Source organism: Sylvia atricapilla, chromosome 1 (assembly GCF_009819655.1).
Source record: "Sylvia atricapilla isolate bSylAtr1 chromosome 1, bSylAtr1.pri, whole genome shotgun sequence".
Classification (NCBI taxonomy): domain Eukaryota; kingdom Metazoa; phylum Chordata; class Aves; order Passeriformes; family Sylviidae; genus Sylvia; species Sylvia atricapilla.
In genome coordinates, this window is record NC_089140.1 from 118,712,623 (window position 1) to 118,732,763 (window position 20,141).

At 38.7% G+C, this 20,141-nt stretch overlaps 1 protein-coding gene across 1 annotated transcript in view; it reads right to left on the minus strand.

The window, feature by feature from the left end:
• Positions 1-966: 966 nt before the first annotated feature.
• The window catches only part of CPA6 (carboxypeptidase A6), an 82,101-nt gene continuing 62,926 nt past the window's right edge, over positions 967-20,141 (minus strand). The window contains exons 7-11 of the mRNA XM_066332121.1: positions 14,259-14,369; positions 13,875-13,965; positions 9,148-9,350; positions 3,966-4,050; positions 967-2,632 (exon numbers count right to left, since the gene is read on the minus strand). Coding sequence (XP_066188218.1) covers positions 2,445-2,632; positions 3,966-4,050; positions 9,148-9,350; positions 13,875-13,965; positions 14,259-14,369 — 678 coding nt within the window. The 3' untranslated portion in view covers positions 967-2,444. The remainder of the gene's footprint in view (positions 2,633-3,965; positions 4,051-9,147; positions 9,351-13,874; positions 13,966-14,258; positions 14,370-20,141) is intronic.

Sequence of the window (20,141 nt, forward strand, 5' to 3'; positions counted from 1 at the left end):
AATCACTCTTTTGCTGAAAAATTATCTTTAAAAAATTATCTCAGGAAACAGGGTTTGTTGTTTCTTAATGACTGTCTTTCGACCAGCTTTAATTACCCTGAAATTAAAGGGCTCAGAGACTCTTTACACCTGTATTCAGCTATGGGGCATTAAGTTACCCTGCACAGGTCTTCAAAACTCAGCTCAGAGTTCTCAGTTGCACATCATACATAGTATTATTCAAGCAGAGTTCATACATATAAACAGTATGTAGCTTATTCATGGAAAGGGTTTGATATTGAGTACTTCTAAATGTCAAACCTTCTTAGATAAATCTAAGAATACTTGCAGTTATTCCTGTCTCTTAAGAAGGTCAATTAGGTCTAAAGTGTTAGGTCCTTTTGGTATCTAAAGGAGGACTTTCTTTTTCCAAGAGTTCAGTTACTTTTCATTACCAGTGGAGTTGTAATGGTATGAAGATAAAGCTGAAATATTTCACATTATGAACTACTGGACTGCGAGTAGGGATCAAACCATCACATAAGAATCTGGTTGCTCCTGGTCCATGCTTGTGCTGTAGCAATTCAGAAGTAAATTTGCCTCATGCTAATTAGACATCCCTCATTCATTCTCTTCTTCGGTCTCTTATGTCTTTGTATTAAGTTCAGTCTTTCCACCTAAATTCACAATAACACATAATGATTGGTGCTCATCATTTATACTGCTGTCAAGACCATTGGTGAGGAATCTGTGCATAACAAAAGACAGTTATTGCTATCTTCAAAATATTTAATGGTTATGGTTCATAAACAATTGAAAATTACTAGTTTGAGGGCTTCTGTCCCCTAGATATTTAATAAACCAGAATAGAAACTTATGTTATTCAAACAAGACTGAATTAAACAAATCTGAACGAGCCTTCAGAAACTTGTGTAAAATAAACACATTTATTAACAAAATGTTAGACAAATACAATGCAATTCTGTCATCTTTGCTCACTGATTGCCTTTTGCAGTCCTGAAAACAATGATATTTTTAATTGAATACAGTACTTCCCCTTCTAAGACTTATAAAGATTGCCCATTTGCTAAGTTCAAGTGCCTACTTAGAGAGGATGTAGGTTTTTTTAAATTCCTCATCCTTAGTGTCAGGAATGTTTTACACATAGGTAAAATTGTTACTTACTTGAACTCAAGTTTTAACATTTAAGTAAAATATGAAGAATACTTCAAAAGTCTTTGACAACTTTATTAACAAATATATTTTAGTTTATATGTAGTGGCGTAAGATTAAATTCAAAATTCAGAAAGTAAAATATATGCTTCTGCAGATATAATAAGATTAAAAAACACAGTATTTTAAAAGTACTAAAATCCCACAACATGTTGTTATCTTTTCTGTGCTTTCATTGTTCTTTCAAACATGGTACTCATTCCCTTTATTTCAGCTGTAAGGCTTCTACCTTCACCTCTGGCTCACTTAAGAATCCATTAAAAATTTATTAGTTCTTTTAAAACATGCAAAAAAAATACAGCTTCCAGGAAGAAGAGCCACATAGCCTAAGAGCCACAGAAGTCACTGCAAGAATACTGATAAATAAAACATCAGTTAATTACAGTTTAAGGCGAAATCCTTGGCTGCTGGAAATGGGCAGTCACTGTCTACAGCAGAGCCCAGATGCACCAGTTGACTGCCAAGTCCAAGTTCAAGTTCCAAGTCATGGCAACTGTCTTTGTCTCTCTATAAGGTAGAAAATTATCTATTTTAATAGTATTTCATTATAATTCTTACACATCACTAGGAAAGTTACATTTTCAAAGATGATGTGTTGGTTTTGGGTCCACTCCAATTATGTACATTTGAAAGTAGATCTCTCTGAACAATTAAAAGAAACCTTGGTTCAAAATATTTCATAATAGGAAAAAAAAAATCACAAAAGTGCATATATGTATGTATGTACGTATACACGCAGAAGGAAGCCACACTGCCACTTGCAGTGCAGCCAGCTACCACTGTCAGGCATTTATTGCTGTAGATACAGGCCTGTGTTGAGTCACAGGGTATATATTTACATGAATGTAAACTTTATCCCTTGTTTTGAGAGACCCCATGGGAAGCCTTCATGTTAGGGAAAGGCGAATGGCCCAGAACTGCCTGGAAGTGGCACTTTGTTTAGGACCAGCCTCACTGAAATTGCAGAATTAAAGTTTTATAGCAAAAAGAAGAAACTATTTTGCACCAAACTGGTAACTAAGTTAGTATGTCAACATTATGGACTTCAGAAGAGCAGATGTTGAATGATTTTTCTTCCATTTTCCACTAAGTTAATTTGGCAGAAACAATATCACATTTACCATTAGCTTCTAGAATTCTGAAGTGGCCAAAACTTAGATTGGCAACTGAACACACTGAAAGGCATCAGCACTAGGAGTAAAATGTTTACTTGCAGCCCCTAGAAATCCATCTCAATGACATTTCTTCAGCAAGTGAAGAGTTATATTTTTAACTGCAAGCATGGTCTCTGTGCAGGTTGGTTTGATCAGCATTTCGGGAAGCAAAAATCCAAAATGGCCAGTGTCACGCAGCTCAAATGCAAATGCATACGGGATGCCATTTTTGTAGGCCCAGTCCATAGAGCTGCCAGAACTCACATCTGAAAGAGGCAATTCAGAGAAAGCATTAAAAAATATTAAATGCAGGTCATGCTGAAATCACCAGAAGGTTCTTGTGGCATTTTGTCGCTGGGACTCAGTGAGTATACTTGCAACTCCACCTGTTGCTTGCCTTAGTCTTGAACACCCTTCAGAGAAAATAGCATGAGCACCCAGCACCTGATGAAATGTGCTCAGCACAATATGGATTAGACCCTTCATTTTAATAGGAAAAAACATTGTAACTGTTTCATGTAAAGCAAAACTTTAATAAAAGAGAGTATCTAGAATAAAGCCTCTAACTGTTCTTGTCTCCATGTGAGCAGTCTGAAGTTTTTCTTCCTTTTTCCTTTCCATCCAAAGATCTCCCAGCTGTACTGGAGAGCTCTGCATGCTCCTAGATATAAATTGGGTTTTTAGACAATTCATTTGCAGTGAGAAGGGAGAAAATTGATAAAGTAATCTGCCATCTTCTTTTTAAAATTCTTTTCATTTGTCTTACTTTCTCACCATTTCCCCACAGCATGAGAGCATTTGCATAGGTGGTGTCTAATATTAACAAACCTTTCTGAGGAAGTGTGCTGCTTACGCTTTCATTATCTCCATATGCTGATTACCCAAGACACACTTTTTTATACAGATCTATCTCTCATGTGGCCTGCTGTAATCTGTGCAATTCTGACATTAATTCACACTGCTTTTCCTTTGACATAGTGACTGATTGCAGTGTAATGAGCACAAGATGATGACTATGCTACGAGATGGAGGCCCATGATAAGTGGAACTGTAGCTGAAACACAGCAACGGCAGAGGAAACACAGGAGGTTACTTGTGAAAAGTCCTTAGCTTTTCACTTTTTCAATGTCTGTCATCATTAGCCACAGCATTCAGACCTCAAGGTTTCAGTAAAGAAAAAAAAGTGTCCTGTTAAAGCCTGTTGAACTTCTTTTTCTTTTACCTCTCTACAGAGAGTTTGCCTGACAAATGCTGTTACAACTTAGTAGTGCATTTGCAGTATCTGATAAAGATATGGTTTTAAAGACTTTAGTTTTTCTTTTTTAAAAAACCCATAGTTTCATATGGTATGAGTATGTTATTTGCTGGCTTTTGACTGTCAAGTGCACTGCATTTCAATCTCTTTTATTGCATCAGCTGAGTTAATCTTACTGCAATCAACTGACTAAATCAATTGCAAAACTTTCTTTGCCCTTCCTCAGAACCCAAAACTGGAACAAAGTTCACTTTAAATAGTGTTTGCATTCTTTGTTATAATCAGGGTATTCTCCTTCTTACTGTAGGAAGGTCAAAGTCACAAACCTGCAGAGGGAAACTTACACAAAGTGCTGGAAGCAGGGCCATATCTGTATCTTACACCATAGGCTGACTGAAGAGCATTAACAGCATTATAGGCTGCTGATTCCTGGGGAGGAGAGAAAAACCAAATACATAGATTAGACTTTGAATTAAATACTGTACTGTGATTGAAACCTGAGTCAATGGATCAATGATCTCCAGAGCAATGCTGCGTTCCATGAGTCTGTGGCAGCTAAGTTAAAATGATTGTAAAGGATAAATGCATTATTCTTTTTAATGACAGTAGTTCCCTGAAAAGCTTGGTTTGGTATTTTCATGGCATAAAAGAGCTCCCTGGACCATGAATGATCAGATGTTAAGTATTTGTAATTATAGGTATATATGTCAATTTAACCACATGACAAATTTAGATGACACATAAAACCATGAGATGAAATAATCTCTTTGTTATGTGGTTTAAAAGCCATGCATGCATTTTCTGAAGAAGAATTTCCCAGTTCACTGAACCTTGTCTCTGCTGGGCTTGTGGAGGAGAAATATCTTGTTGACACTCACAGTGGTTCAGTGAGCAGAGTGGGAAGAAGAGAGGAGGCAAGTTCCACTCCTGAATCTCTGATCAGCAGGTAAATGTTCACTGCTGGTCTGAGTTTCTCTGGGGCTTGATGATGTAGTCTTGGAGAGCTCTTTCCACTATTTCAAAAATGTGATTTCAGTCCTGTTCAGGGAAAATCAGTGGCCACATTGCAACAGCTTGCAGTTGAAAGGCTGTTTAGGAGGTTCATGGTTCATCCTGTGAAACTGTGTGCAGAAGGCCTGGCCCATGGAAAATTCTGAGAGTCACATATGGATAATGGTTTGAAACACAAGGAAAAGATGCACATATTCAAAAGGAAAAGCAATGTTACCCCAAAGAAAAGGATACTGGCAAATATACAAAGAAGGCTGGGAAAACACAGTCATGTCTCTACAGAGAGACAGGAAATTATTATCTTTGGAGCTAGAAACTCTGGACTTTGAACTACTGTGTGAAGCTGCAATGGTTGTTTTAGTTGTTTTATTTCCTTCAACAGGTTTGTTTGGTTTATGCAAGTTTCCATTAACTCAGTCCTTACCTTGTTATTCATCAGGCACTAAATGAATACACTGGGGAAAGATTACCCTATACTTGCCTTTCCATTTATATGTTTTTCCTAACCTTCCACTTGTTTGCCCTTGTCAGGAGTTGGGATTCTGACTTACTTCTTGGTCTGACCCATGCAGGCTTTGTCGGAGTAGAGAGGCCAAAGAAAACTGCTTTAAATGTCATTCCAGAAACAAAAATAAGTTCATTTCAACTTCCTGATGTGCAGGTAGGGCTTTGGGGAGTTTATTTTACACAGTCACTCCTCTTAGCAAATGAAGAGCATGTATTTACTCCCTTACAAAAATTTGTTAGGCACAACCAGAATTTTTGTTTGTTTAGCACAAGGATGATGGTGCTGGAGACTCTGACCTTTTCAACTTGACTTCTTGCCACCTCCACAAGAGAGTGTGTAGAGGCAAGGACCACTTAATTCAGTGTTGCTGGAACTTCTGCAAGGCTGAGATGTGTTTTTCAGCCAGTGTAAGGGGCAACCTCTAACTCACCCTAACACCACAGATGAGAAGGGTCTGTCCTGTGGGAGAAGGGAGAAGTGCTGTCACTTGGCACTCTTACTCAAGGTGCCTTGACTTCTGAGCTGTGACACATAAGACCCATGATGGGGTTGGAGTTGTTGGACCCTGTGAGGGTGGCAGTGTGAGGTCACCGTGGTGGCTGTGGCTGCACAGGGCCCAGGAAGCTGCAGCCAGGAGCTGTTGTCTGGCGCCTGCACTTCCCAAGTACGAGACTGTTGCTCAGCCAAAATTTGCAAGCAGCTGTGCTTACCATCCCAGGGGCTTGGTGAGAAGCTGGGATGGCCTGACAAGAGGCCTGATGCCAAGGGAGCAGGAAACAGGGCTCGGCTGGGGGAGCTGAGAGGGGTGGAGGACAAAGTCCTGATAAATGCACCATGTCAAGGAGAACTTGGCCACAAACAAGAAGACTCCCTGTGCATGAGTTATGGACTGTACAGCAATGAGATAACAGATAATCCTGTTGAAATCTTTTGAGGAAATAGTTTGGCAAGGCCCATTTAAAATCAGCACAACAGTAATGGGTTCTGAGCAGAGGCAGAAACTTATCTGGAGGTCGGACCAGGAGCATCCCAGGTCCATGTCCGCCATGTGGGCATGCATCCTTGGGCACTGTGAACTTGAAGCTCTTAGGCTTGAGGAATGCAGCTGGCTCCCACTGTTAGAGCCGTGTGCCCAAAAAAGGGACAGTTCTCAACTGCATCATACTGTGCAGGTTGCATCCTGAATAAATCCAGGCAACCAGTCATGCAGCTGGCTCCCACTGTTAGAGCCGTGTGCCCAAAAAAGGGACAGTTCTCAACTGCATCATACTGTGCAGGTTGGATCCTGAATAAATCCAGGCAACCAGTCTTTGAACACCCTCAAGGAGAACATGCCACATAAAATTACCAGATTTTTGCAAAGATGTACACAAACTCAGTCATGCCATATAAGTTCACTGCAAACACTAAGGCAAATGACAGCACAGGAAGAAAAAGGACAAAAATCAGGTGAAATTTAAAACTCTGGAGATGGATGTGTGTTTCTGCTGATGTTTTTTCAATCTAAAAGAGTACTTTCATTTTAAGCATCTTAAAAGAACAGATTTCAGGAGAGTGTTAATAAGAGAGTGGTGCCTAAATTAGAACAGAATATGCATGTTGTGATCAGTACACCGCTCTCCAGTTTCAAAGCAGCTCTGAATAATTGAACGCTTTAATTGAAATGGTAACTGACAGCTCACTAGAATGATCTGACCCAGACAGAAACAGCCTTTCTTCTGCTCAGAATTAATCATAGCCCACTGTTAGCACCAAAAGCTATTTATTTGGTGTTCATGTGGGGTCCTACTGTTCTCTACTGTACATAGGCCATGTAGACCAACAATACTTGTTCCATCAGTGTCAGAAAAAAGAGATCTGTCACTTTCCAGCTCACTGCAATTTCCAAGAGAACTGGAGAATCTGAAACCTCAGCCCAAGTAATACTTTTTAAGACTTCAAATATTAAAAACTATACATTTATGAGCTACCAGGTGATGGAGCCTTTGGCTGTAGACAAGTATTAAAACACACAAATAAATAACCACCAAGTATTCCCTTAATTTTCATTTTATAAATAACAGGAAATTACTTTAGTTTCTCATTTCAACCTCCCTCTTGTTTTTGACTGACCACAATGAAAAGAAGCATGAGGTTCAAATACTGACAAGGTATTTAGAATTGGTATTTGGCTTCCATTTGTCCATGGGAGTTGTTTAAAACAGTGTCTTTTTCTGCTCCTTTTGCTCCACTCCCTCTGATGAGAAGCCTGATCCAAGGTCTTGTGAACCTGAAGAACATCTGCTAAACATCAAAAACTGGGATCCTTTGGTCTAAAAGCCATGGGTGGAAAGGCAGAATGCATATAAGCTGAGGGGCAGTTACGCCCCATCTCAGAATGAAATTATCCCTTAAGCAACAAGAACAACAAAATATACTGGCGTGTGTGAAAACTGTCAGATAAATCTTCCTTTTCCTTAAAATGAATTTCCCATCTATAGCATCTGCTACTGACTTATATTACTCTGGGCATTTTAGTCAGATACTCAATAATCATATACTTCCAGAGAAATTGCTGATTCTCCCTAACACTACATCTTTACTTTCTCCTCTGTTGTCTGTTCTTAAAAAAATATGTTTGCATCTGCTGATCTTCAAAGGAATGAGAACCTATGATTTTAAACTCCCAGTCTATGTTATTTTTCTAACTAAATAGTTATCAGATCACTTGGGGAACTCCTTTCTCCTTGTCATTTGCCAAAAGAGTGTGAAGGTAGAATTAAAAAAAAAAAATCATAAATTTATTCACAGTCATTACAGGGTTTGATGGTCAGTCCCACAAGTCTCATATTTTTAGCTCCTCTGGCTGCTTAGTTAACTTCTAATTTGCTCTGTTTCACAGGAATGGCATCAGACAGAATAATGTTTAGCAACTACTGAAATTAAATGTCTCAACAGAAATAAACCTACCAAGAGAGTTTAGTTTGTGGAGTCCTGGCTGCTCAGCCCATTGAGGGAACAGCTGAGTGAAACTTCACTGAAGCCCCAGGGACTGACAACATCATTTATTCTGCACTGGGTAAATCTAAAGTGCAGTTAAGCTCCTTTGGAGAAAACTAGCTTAAACCACCAAGTTAAAAGTCACTGCAACTTTCAAGGTCAAAATGGGAGATAAATGGAAAATTTAATTTTACTCAGACTGAGGGTGAAAGAAAGAGGCTTGCAACTGGTTGATGCAATGTGAGTTGGTGAGCAGGAGGAAACAGAGAGCAAAGCTTAGCCATGTGTCCCTTAGAGAATAAGCCATAAGGGGGGGATTATGAACAGTAGGCTGGCCAAAGCAGACCTCAGACTGCAAGCAGAGGGAATAGCTCTGCATTTGGATGAGCATGGAATACATGAAATGTACTCATCTGTGAATCGAGAGGCTTACATCAAAAAATGTGCTCTTATTAATTCATTTTTCTAATATACAGAAGCTCCTGGTTTTAATTACCTGCTTGTCTGAAAGGGTCAAAACCACTATGTCTGTCCTGAATGATACATAGTGTAACTGAAGCTTTAATTTTGATGAAATCGAAGCGATTCCTCCTTGAATTGATAAACATAAACAATTTCAATTTTATTTTGTTCATAATATTGAAGATGATCTTCCTTGTGTTCCTAGTGTTTTAGTTATGAACATGAAGAGACAGAATTTCAGCTAGATGCCCAAGGACCTAACGACGTAATTCCCATTACAGTTAATTAAATAAAATGATAATAACTATAATTAAAACTTAGGGATTTATCCTATAAAGTAATTTAAAGGGACTGATGGATGAAAGGCATGATACCATTTTAATCAAATTACCACTGAATCATGGTGAGTGAAGGTTATATAACCAGAAATGTGATTGCAAGTGGATCCAGAATAAATACTGCTCAATATTATATATGTGCAAAGTATAGAAGAAAAAATCTCCTTCAAAACAAAATGTACCAAAAAATATACAGAGGAGCACTTCTCCAAATTTTAATGTACTTACCACACAGTTGAAGTTTGGAATGGTTGCATATTTGTAGGAGTAAGGGTACAGCAGCATCTGTGCATATGCATGAAAGGACAAATAGGCTTTGATTTGTTTCCGGTGTTTGCGAAGAAAATGAGCCACAGCCTTTACTTCAGGCTCAGACTCGGGAAAAGGACCACAATAAGTGTCATCACATGGGTGTAATGAAGCACCTTCATCTAGAGGTTGAAAGAGAAAGTTGATGGTGAACAATCACAGGGAAATCACCAAGGGTCAGCTTCTGGCTCAGCCTCTTTTGGCCCATGTGCAAAAGCGTGAAAAGCAATAAACAAATTCAATTGCTTTCTTGTGCCTGATGGGGATGAGCCTGGGGACCTCAGTTCAGCAATCTGCTTCTTCACCTCATAGACACACCAAGCTCCCCAGTTGGCCACCTACACAGGATTCTCTCCCCAGAGGATATATTCTTTCCAATTGAAAAAGGAGAACCTGACTTCATTGTATTTTCTTCCGTGGCTTTTCCTACCAGCCGCACACTTTATGACAGCATTGTGGTATTAAAACTATTGATGGGTCTCAGTTGGTCTATTTGAAATCAGAGAGCTATACCTCTTTCATTAGTCACTCCCAGGACAAATCTAGCCTTTTACAGCTTTTAATGTATTACCTACTACAGCGGTGGTTACAATAGTAGGTAGACAACCTCAACAGGGATTATCTTAAAAACATGAAAATAGTTCCTGAGTACTGCCTATTTTCACCCCTGCAAACCTCATGAGAAAAAAAAAAAAAAAAAAAGAAAGAAAAACCACACAGTATGACTGCTCAGTCAGCTAAAATAGGAATCACCTCAGTTTGCACAGGGCCTAACTTTGCTTCAAGTTTGGGGACAGGGCTTCAGTTTTGAGGATATTTTTATGTCAATCTGCTCAGGTGGCAGCAAGCTGTACAAGAGTAGCCTACATACAATATCCCATGAGGTACTGAAAGGTGAAACTTAAGAAAGGAGATGTGGTGGTGGCTCCTTTATAATTTAGCTATTCTGGATGTAAGCCATCATCTCATTTACAGCTTAGGGCCTGGGCCTAAAAGAACAATATTTATGCAAATCTACTCTGCTCTTTTATCTGCTGCAAATTCAAAATACCACAGATTTTATGTTGACCTGCAGAATAATAATAGTTTGTTTGCAAAGTTCCCTGGAGCTATCAGGGACTTACAACAACAGTGTTTTATTAGCTTTACTTTGTATAGTAAGTACTGCTGCCTTCAATTAATAAGAAAAGAGCCATGTGTGAGAAGGCATAATGATATCAACTAAAACAGGGTTATGCAATCAACATAATGCAAAAAAAAAAAAAAAAAAAAAAAAAAAAAAAAAAAAAAAAAAAAAAAAGGAAGAATTTCATGCTGCAGTTTCATTTGTAGGATGAAAATTGAGGCTACCATTCAATGGCCACAGGTGGGGATTTCAAAAGGTATTAGTGCTTGGATTGCAGTGGATATGGGAGGGTTATAGAGGGCAGATGGTCTTCTCCATGCAGAACAGATGGCCCCAAGTCATCCAAATCCCAAGAGCACTCTGCCTCTATTTCTTTTCAGATAATATAGCTACAGAAGAGCTATTTAACAGTCTCCGGAGCCTTTGCCTTTTTTTTAAAGTTTTGTTTATTTTTTTAATGGATACTTCATCTCCTGTTTCAGTGTTGTGCAATGGATAACATCATGCAATGGATAACACTGTTAATAAACAGTGGGTTCCTACAAGCTAATGGTAAAATGACCCAATGGTAAAATATGGCTCAGTTTAGAGACTTCCAGGGAAGAAAAAAAAAAATCTCTAAACTGTTTAGCCTATTATGGTGAGCCATGTGCCATTCCAGATGTAGCTAATGCTTTACCTTAAGTGAAGCAGGCTGGTAAGAAAAAAAGGAGATTTCCATGGTGACCTTGGATAATGCAAGGATATGCTCAATTTTCATACTGGAAGTTCTTTTAAAGCAACTGAAGAATGAAAAAAGAGTTGATACAGTATGTATCAACTCCTGTGACATTTCTAAGTTACAGTCATGAGAAGCAAATGGAATTGTGTAAAATGTTACCATGCTGCCTTATTTTTGTACCTGATAGCATACTGGGGAGGACAAGTATCCTCTAACATCCACTATGAGACCCTATGAACAAAGGAAATGTGTGCCAAGTCTGATAAAACCAGTGCTTTGGTACAGACTGAGGGGATGAAAGAGCTGAAGCACGATTTTCAAAGTTCCTTGGCAGCCGCTTCTGGCAGTATGGGACACTGTCCTCAGTGAGCACTGGGGTGCACTGGAAATTGCAATGTACTGGAAATTTTAACTAGATTTGCCCTATGACTTAAATTAATTCTAAGTACCTCACTATTTGCTTTAAAGTTGCTATTACTTCATTATCATTAAACCATTGTACTGGTTATTGCACATATATGTGCATTGCAAGGAGCATTTCTACCCAGAGTTCTTGCTGCCAGTATTCATGTGGGTCTGTGTGCAATTTGTGTGCACTGTTTTGAGTACAGGTTGCTGCAACATGAAATCTAGCAGTGATATGGCCCTTTGCTTGGGCCCTAGAGAGTTATAAAGCTTACATCAAAGTCCTACACTAGAAAGAAAGAGGAAAGCAGATGGGATGCTGTGTTATCAGCACTGACTGATAGCATTTGGCGGCTTTGCTGAGGCCAGAGACTGCCACAGCACACCTGCCTGGAAGCCCCACTGTGAAGTTCATGCCTGTCTGAAAACTCTAAATGCAACTGAACTGAATAAAAAGGTTTTTACAAGCACACGCAGTTTTAAATGTTAAACATACCATGATTACACAAGCCTCAAAGTGTGATACGATCCAGATTCTTCTCTGACTCATTTCATGTCAGATATTAATGAGAACACCAGGTGACTGGTCAGGGTCATCTGAGAAACCAGTCAGCCCAGTTCATGAAAGACCTTTTGATTCTCCATGAAAATAGACAATCAGACAGACTTTGGGATCCAAAGCAGGAAGCAGAGCATGTGCTTGTTGGAATGACAAGCAGACTTAAAACAATTTTTTTTTGAACTTGGGCTGGGGACCTGTCTTTCATGTTCAGTGCAGGGGAGAAATGCAACAAGTAGGGAATTAAAACATACAACATATATGAGTATTGTTACAGTTCCATTAAGCCTAGAAAGAACAGTTTTTTGAATGGAAACTAAGCAAACATTTTTAGGACTGAATAAAAAAAGTGTTTTAATACAGTGGCTAGGGAGCAGGAAGAGGAAAGAGGAGCCCAAGAAAGGTTAATTAGAACTAGAAAGAAAATGCACTGAGTATTAATTTTGCACTGATAGGTACCTAACATACATCTTTCAACACACTATGAGAGAACTGATCATTCCAATTATGCCGATGGCTACCTTCTGAACTGTTAAAGAGTAAACAATGGTAACAGTGATGCAGGCCTCGTTCATTTTTATGTTATTTTTGCAGCATAAAATCGTCTTAAAGATTGTGGTATCAGCCCTGGGCCTGTCTTCTGTAACAGAGGGTTTCTCAACTAACACAGGCTTTCTGTAAATGCTTCTGTCTCAGTCCTCTCCTTAGTGCAGGTAGAATTGAAAACAATTTGAAGCAATTCACAGGTCCACACTGGACTGAATGTATGCATCTGTTCACAATCACTTTTATCCTTACAATTCTCAAACTGCTACTTAAAGAATGCAGCTGTTGCAAGCTGGACTGTACAGTGCTCACCCCTACTGCCTGCAATCCAAGTACTGTGGAAACATCTAGAGACTTCCAGTGGAAGAGGGATGGGCTGAAAGCAGGGCCCTTGCACTACACAAACACAGTTTCTTGTCTTTACAAGCTTGTAATATAAATAAGGAAGGTGGAGTAATGCTGGATGAGAAAGCAACTGCACAGAGAGCTGAAGGAAGTTCCTTGAGATGGGGGAACAGGTCAGCACGTATATACTGCCATTTTTAAGTGTTCTTACTTCCTTACACCAAAACGTTTAGGGGCTGCTTACCCCTGTGTGAATTGCACTATCTTTAGGTAAGATTTCATAAAATACAATTTTTTCTTGGCAGACCCGTTCCAAATCTTCTGGTAGTTATTTCATTACTGCTGTGTTCTCTGCAAAATCCAGGCCAATTTTTATGAAGTATGTACAGAAGTGCTGGGAATTTAAAATTGTATCTCCATGCATTTAGAAGCACCTTCTTTCTTTATTAAATCACTAATAATAATGGCCTTAAGGACACTGAGGCCAGCAAAATAAGTTTGACATTTCCAAAGCTAAAATAATTTCAGAGAAATGGCAAATTGAATAAAATGAAGCTTGAAATGTTTCCTGAAGCTGCAGTTAGGTAAATCTTGAAAAGTCATGGCTCATTCTCAATGCCATGCTTCAAATTATTTATATGATTGCCAAAATACAGAATAGCTGTATGTGTGATTTTAAAAATTTTGCCACATTCCCCATGACAAGTTTTTACTTATGATAAGGTCTGTTTTTCCAGGGTTGAGAACTTTCAAATTTTTTTAGAAGTTAGTAGGAAGATTTGAGTCTTGTCTTATGGCTTTATTGGAAAAAATCTTAAACTTCAACTATGGAAAAGAGAACACTTCACAACAGATGTGATCTAACCTACTTGGATAATTACCTCTGTTGGATAATTAAATACAGGGTAATCTGAACTGGGGGACCAAAGTATCTCCATACTTACCACACCATTTCACTTTCCAGTTGCGATTAGCATCAACACCATGACAGTGAAACCTCATGTTCTTTGATCTTGTTTTTCTCCAAAATCGATCCTAGTATAAGTTACAAAATATTTAAATGGCAGTATTACTCTATTTTGGCAAAAAGCTATAACAAATACACATAACAATACAAATACACATAACAAATACACATAAATACACATAACAAATCAACCCTGGTAAAAATATTCATTATTCTGTTTTAAGTGGAGTAATTTACTTCCATTTTGCAAGGCACAAAGTGATGGACCAGATTTATACAGAGTCACCTTTGAATTATGTTATAATCATCTGATCTTTCTTGTATTAATATTTTTTTGAATAATACTACTGCCATTACTTACATTTGTCCAGCTGAAATGATATCCATCCACATTAAATACAGGCATGACATAGAAATACAGCTGAGTTAGCATCTTTCTCATGTCAGGATCAGTCTGGTATGTCTGAAGAGCCTAAAGCAGAAAAGCCAAAGCAAACAGTTTCCATAATAAAAATAATTTCCCAATTAAGTACTGTGATGGACTGTGACAGGCAGTACAGAGGTCTGTTCTCATGGCAGCGCAGATATCCTCCTAGCTGTGCCTGAAAGGTTGACATCTTCCTGCAGATGTGATTCAGACAGTGAACATGTGAAAAAGGTGTTCTAAAGACTCTATTCTTTCTGCTTTTCAGTATTGCTTTCAGTACTCAAGAAAATACAACTCATATTACAGAGAAGCAAATGCATGCTAAGTTTTTCTTGAAGTTCAAGAGCTGAAAGTCAGTGGAAGAGATTCTTAGTTGAAGAAATGAGTTCAGCTCCTGTAAGACAATGGAGCCCCATTGCTTCCACCAGGTGATTTGATAAGGTCTTGAAGGATTTAAGGCTCACATTATCAACACAGATTTTGTTAGTATTCAAAGTACCTTACTATATGCACAATTATCAATGCAGGCAGTTTATTCCTTTACAATTAAGACACCTCTCTATTTTTGGAGGACCTTTTGTATATAGGTTAGTAGAAGAAGTCCAGGTAGGGAAAGTTTTTGGTTTTTCATCCATTCTGCATCTAAGAAAAATGCAGCAAAACCAGAGGCTCCTCAGCAGTTCTATTTGCTAGTGCCAGAGATGCTACTTTACCTGTTCCAGGAAGCTTATACTCCACATTCTCTTGCAAATACTGTCCCTTGTCATAGCTGGGCATCAAATTTGCCTCCTTCAAAGTTTAAGTTTTGATTTTATAAGGTGAGAAATCCATTGCTTCATGTGGTAATAGAAAGCATATCACGCTGATGCTGGTTTCAGAGGGATGCCTGAGCCTGGCTCCTCTCCTCCTGCTACTGTGATTACAGCCTTCTTCTCTGCAGTATTTCTGGCCCTTCAGATCTGAAGAGTAGCATGTGTTTGGGGAGCAAAGGGAAACATTTGCTCTGAAATAAACTAAGCTAAATGCTTTTCAATTGACAAATGCTTGGGAGCAGTGTGAAGTACAGGAATTCAATACTTCTGGGCTCCTAATGATGCAGCTGTTTGAATTACTGAAGCTGCCATGGGAGCTGATGGATGCTTTGTGTGGAATACCTGTAAGAAATAACCATACATTTGGACTTGTCTGGAGCTGAAATTTACTCATGGAGGAGTATGACTTTTTTTTTCTTTACTGAGGGGATTAGTGGGTTAATGAACCACATAGAAGAAGTCTAAATACTTCTTCTATGTGGTTCATTAACCGTCCCTCTGTTGTGTAGTCCCTTCTCCTTCCCCAGCTTCATCTCACCCTCCCAGAAGTGCTCTGCACGTGCAAGTCCTTCAGCCTCACTGTCAGATCCAAAGCAGCACATTATCCCTGTGAAAAGCCAAATCAAATCACCCAGTGCTCACCCACACCAAGCTCTTCTGTTTAGCCAGGCAAGAAGAGAGGACGTTCAGAAACAGAAGGCAAAGGGGCAAAGCACAGAATGAAATGAGACTTGGGCAGCAGCTGGGACAGGGTCGTGTGGAGCATTGCACATTAGGATTAGATCCTGAAAGAAGGGAGAAGACAATGACAGTGTGCTTTTGAGGGGAATCTTGATGGACTGCCCAGGAGGAAGCCCCAACCAATGGGGAGGTCATGGGTTCCCTGGTCCATTTGCCAGAAATTCCCCAAAACCTCTTTGCTGATATTTCATTTAAATTTGATTTACTTGTATGAAAAAGCCATATCGAGTCTTCAACTATATTTGGATTTTAAAAAATTGCTGTTCAGGGAGCTGCAAAAAAAATTGGTTTTGTCAAAGCACTGATTTGTCAAAAATAATGACCATGAAAATCAGGACTGTGTGTCATTGCTATTTCAGATGCAGAGAACACGTATTGAAGTAAACAGGGCACTGTGTGCATTAGGCTCTTCAATCTGCACAGGATGAAGAGGCTATATGGTAAGTATGGATGTTAAACTGGTGAAAACTGTTCTTATAGTTGGAAACAGAACCAACCCATGCTCCAAAATGTGAGCCAAGGAAAAGGAACATTTTTTTCTTGCTTATTTCAGGGAGAAGTAGTTTAGCTGAGGTGGAAATAAAGCACCACACACCACTTCTTTGATGTTTTACTGCTTTTCTCTTTTTAGACAGTATTAACAAATTAAGATCAGGTTGTGTCCCCATAGTTGGTATTTACATACCAGTGATGATGAAATTGGCATGTGTTTGTATCTGTATTTTGTTTGCCATTCTTTTGCTGTCAGTTACATCTGTAATTATGCATTTTGTTACACTGGGCTATATATACTGTGTTCTAAACTGCAATGCTGTAAGACTGAACTCTTTAAAACACTTTTAAAATAATCTTAAAATAACTACAGATAATTTATTAATATAATGCTTAAAATTGCATTAATGAATTTTGCATATTCATCAGAGCATTTCCAAATTTGAAAAAATGTCTTAACGAAAATATCTGGATTAAGACTTTTTAATATACAGTATGTTATAAATCCTGTGAAGAATATATTTTCCCTGCTAGGTGAAAGCACCACCATTTAAAAACCTAAACAAAATATAGGCAGCAAAATGCCAAGTTTTACAGTGGCTCTATGTTATTTTAATGCCTGTTGTCATTGACAAAATACTGCAAGAAATTTTGGAAAGCATGATAGTTCCCAGTAATAATCCTCAAAATTGAAAGTCTTAAGGTTGGTTTAGAGCCAAATATGTTATTCAATTCTGTTCTTTAAAGAATCTATGGGGGTTTAAAAATAACTTTGTTACCCTTTTATAGTAGTATTTGATTAAAAATATAGTGGATCTAGAGCGGCTTTCTTTGAAAGCAAGCAGATAGTGTGAGTGAGACCATATTCACTCTTTCCGCCAAGAATACTTCGTCTTTCATACCGCTTTTATCTGGTATTTTAATGTAATGTATGTAATCAGGCAACACAGGCAGTATAATCTTTGGCAATGAGCCTTACAGTTACCAAGGTGTGTCCTTGCTGGAGCAAAGCCCATAACTTTCCTTTTGTGACGTGACTCTGAGTCCTCCCAGCTCCCATGGCCGTGCTGAAAGGTTCTCTCTCTGCTGTGACATGAGCAAGGCGAATAGAAACCATTAGTGAATTAACTGCACTGTAGTTTGCAGAGAGCTCTCGGAATATGGGTTGATTCTGCTTCCCCATGGTGCAATCAATAGCAGCTTTGCCGCTGAATGTGCAGAGAGCCAGGCCGGCCCGATAAACGCTGAATCGTATCATTAGTGAGTGAACAGATGATGGAGGAACACTGCCAACACCGTGCAAGCGATCTGCCGGGGGGTGGGGAAAGGACCAGTGATTAATAGGATGGGGCTCCATCATCTGCATCAGCTGAGTGATGGTTGCTGATGGAGCCACACCGGCTTAGGCTGGCTGAGGATATGGTCCATAGGAAATTTAATTTAGGGGACGAAGTAAACAAAAGAGCTATATTGTAAACTGCCAAGGCTATAAAGGCAAGAGTGTAAAATGGATTTAGGATGCAGTCAGGCTTTTTATAAAATCAGAGGATTGACTGAGAAGGACAAAGCAAGGAGACAGGGTTGGGAAAAACTCTGAAATCCCAGTTGAGCTTAATAAGGATTTGCTATCCCACAATTAATTATTATTAAATTTTAGGTAACGATCAGCTTTTGCTGTTTCTGATTTTGCATTAAACAATCATACTGAATTAAACAGTTCCTATTTTAGCACAAGGAATTGACTCCATTTACTGCGCTGCCAGAAATTGCACAAAACTGCTTCTGGCAAAACAGGATTAACTCTTCCATGCTATTATTAAGATATCAGTTAAAACATCTTTTCTGACAGTAACACACAGTATTTTACTTTTATCTGCACATGTTACACTTCAGCAGGCTGACACTTTTGTCTACTATTTAGGCCACTTCATTGCCACTTTATCAGTTCGGCAAGTTAGTAATTAGCTCTGTCTCTGCTCTTGGAAACAGTACAGCTTTTTATCTCTGTTTTCCCTTTTACTGCTAGTGTCCTGCTTTGGCATTCAAATCACAGGCAGAGTGGTAAGCCCATTATTAAAGCTAAGATACAGCCAAGTATTTAAAAACAAATGGCTTAAGACAAAGGGTCAAATTTTCAAGGCTGAAGCTTGAACTGTGTCCAATTTATCTTTTTTTGTTTAATACAAAGCAAAACCTTCCTTCCTCTTTGAAGGCATTACAGGAGAAAACCAGAAACAACTGCGAAAGAGGAGTGTGCTGCAACTACTCCTCAACACTCATAAAAAGAGTCTGACAAGAAGGATCTGCAGAATCCCAAAGACTTGATTATGTAGCTCCTTCAGGATGCAAATGGAAAAGAGCTGAAGCACAGAAGAGGCAGAGGGATGATGGTGGGATTGACATGTTAGAGAAGCAAACAACCATTCCAGGAAATCTTGTGCAAGGCTGGGACCACTGAAGCAAGGGCAGAATCTTGTGGGGAAAGAAGATGCATAATTATACAGATCTTAATAGAAACTGGAGAGACAACTTCTTGTTTCCACTCAGAGAGGTTGTACAAAAAGCAAAAAATGAAAATCCTCTTAGATGCCAAACAAGTCAAGAACTTCCTATCTGGGGAAAAAAAAAAAGGCCTGAGTTATTCTGAAGCATTGTGAATGCTTTGAAAGGAGCAACACAGATTTCTTTACTAGCAATTGTATGAAATTAGTGCCCACCAAGATACAGGCCTCTGAAAAATGTAGTTATTGAATTTTACATCCTAATTCTGTTGCTCCATGGTACTACATATTGAGGGAAACTCAAGAGATCTCACTTGAATACAAGGTTTAATTAAATTTTTGAGACAGAATTAAATACTTAAGATAAAAACAATTGCCTGTAGTTCCATTTCTGGAACAAATAAATTGTCCAACATGCAGAATTTTCTTTCACAGTCCTTTTTCATGCTCAGTATGTGCATGTGTGTGCACATACTGAGCTCAGTGTTTCTGCACATCAGCAGTTTTACTGAGGCCCTAATTACTCAGTACCATCATACAGGAGTGGAGTGCTAAAATACAGAGCAGAATTCCTTCCTTAGGGCAATTAATGTGTTGGAACAACAATGTGAATTTTTTTCATGCCTTGAAGAAGAACATACCCAACAGCTTAAAAGCCTTCAGGAGGTAGAATCTGAATGTCCTAGTGATGAATACTTAAATAGCATTTACAGGAGCAATTTACAGGAGCAAGCGTCATTGAAGAATTCCTATTAAAGGCACATCCCAGCTGCAATGTTGCTCTTCTTTTATTGAGATCTACTCACATTGTGAAAAATTAATAGCTGCACGCAAAATGAAATCAGTTTTTACCTTCTTAAGGTCATAGGTAGGCAGGAAGATGCGGCTGAGTAGCAGAAAGTGCACACAAAAAATAATGCAGTACTTACTTTCTTTTGGAAAAGGAAAACTGAAAACAATTTCAACCGTTTTTTTTTATTTGTTATCGTGAAGGTGTAACAGCAAAGGAAAGAACCTTCCCTAAACTGTCTTATTGTTGAATAAAACTTGGGAAATTCCATCACGGATCAAAAGAGACAGCATACTTAACAGCATAAAAATGGTTTGCCACAGTTGCCTTTAAAACAATGCATCACATGCCTCGTTGTGGTGGTACCATGGTACTGCACTCCATCTCTTTGGCATTGGCTTAGATTTTATCCATTAAGGAGGAAAAAAAAAAAAAAAAAAAGGCACCACAACCGAGGCCCCAGCCAGATCAGGAAACTCTT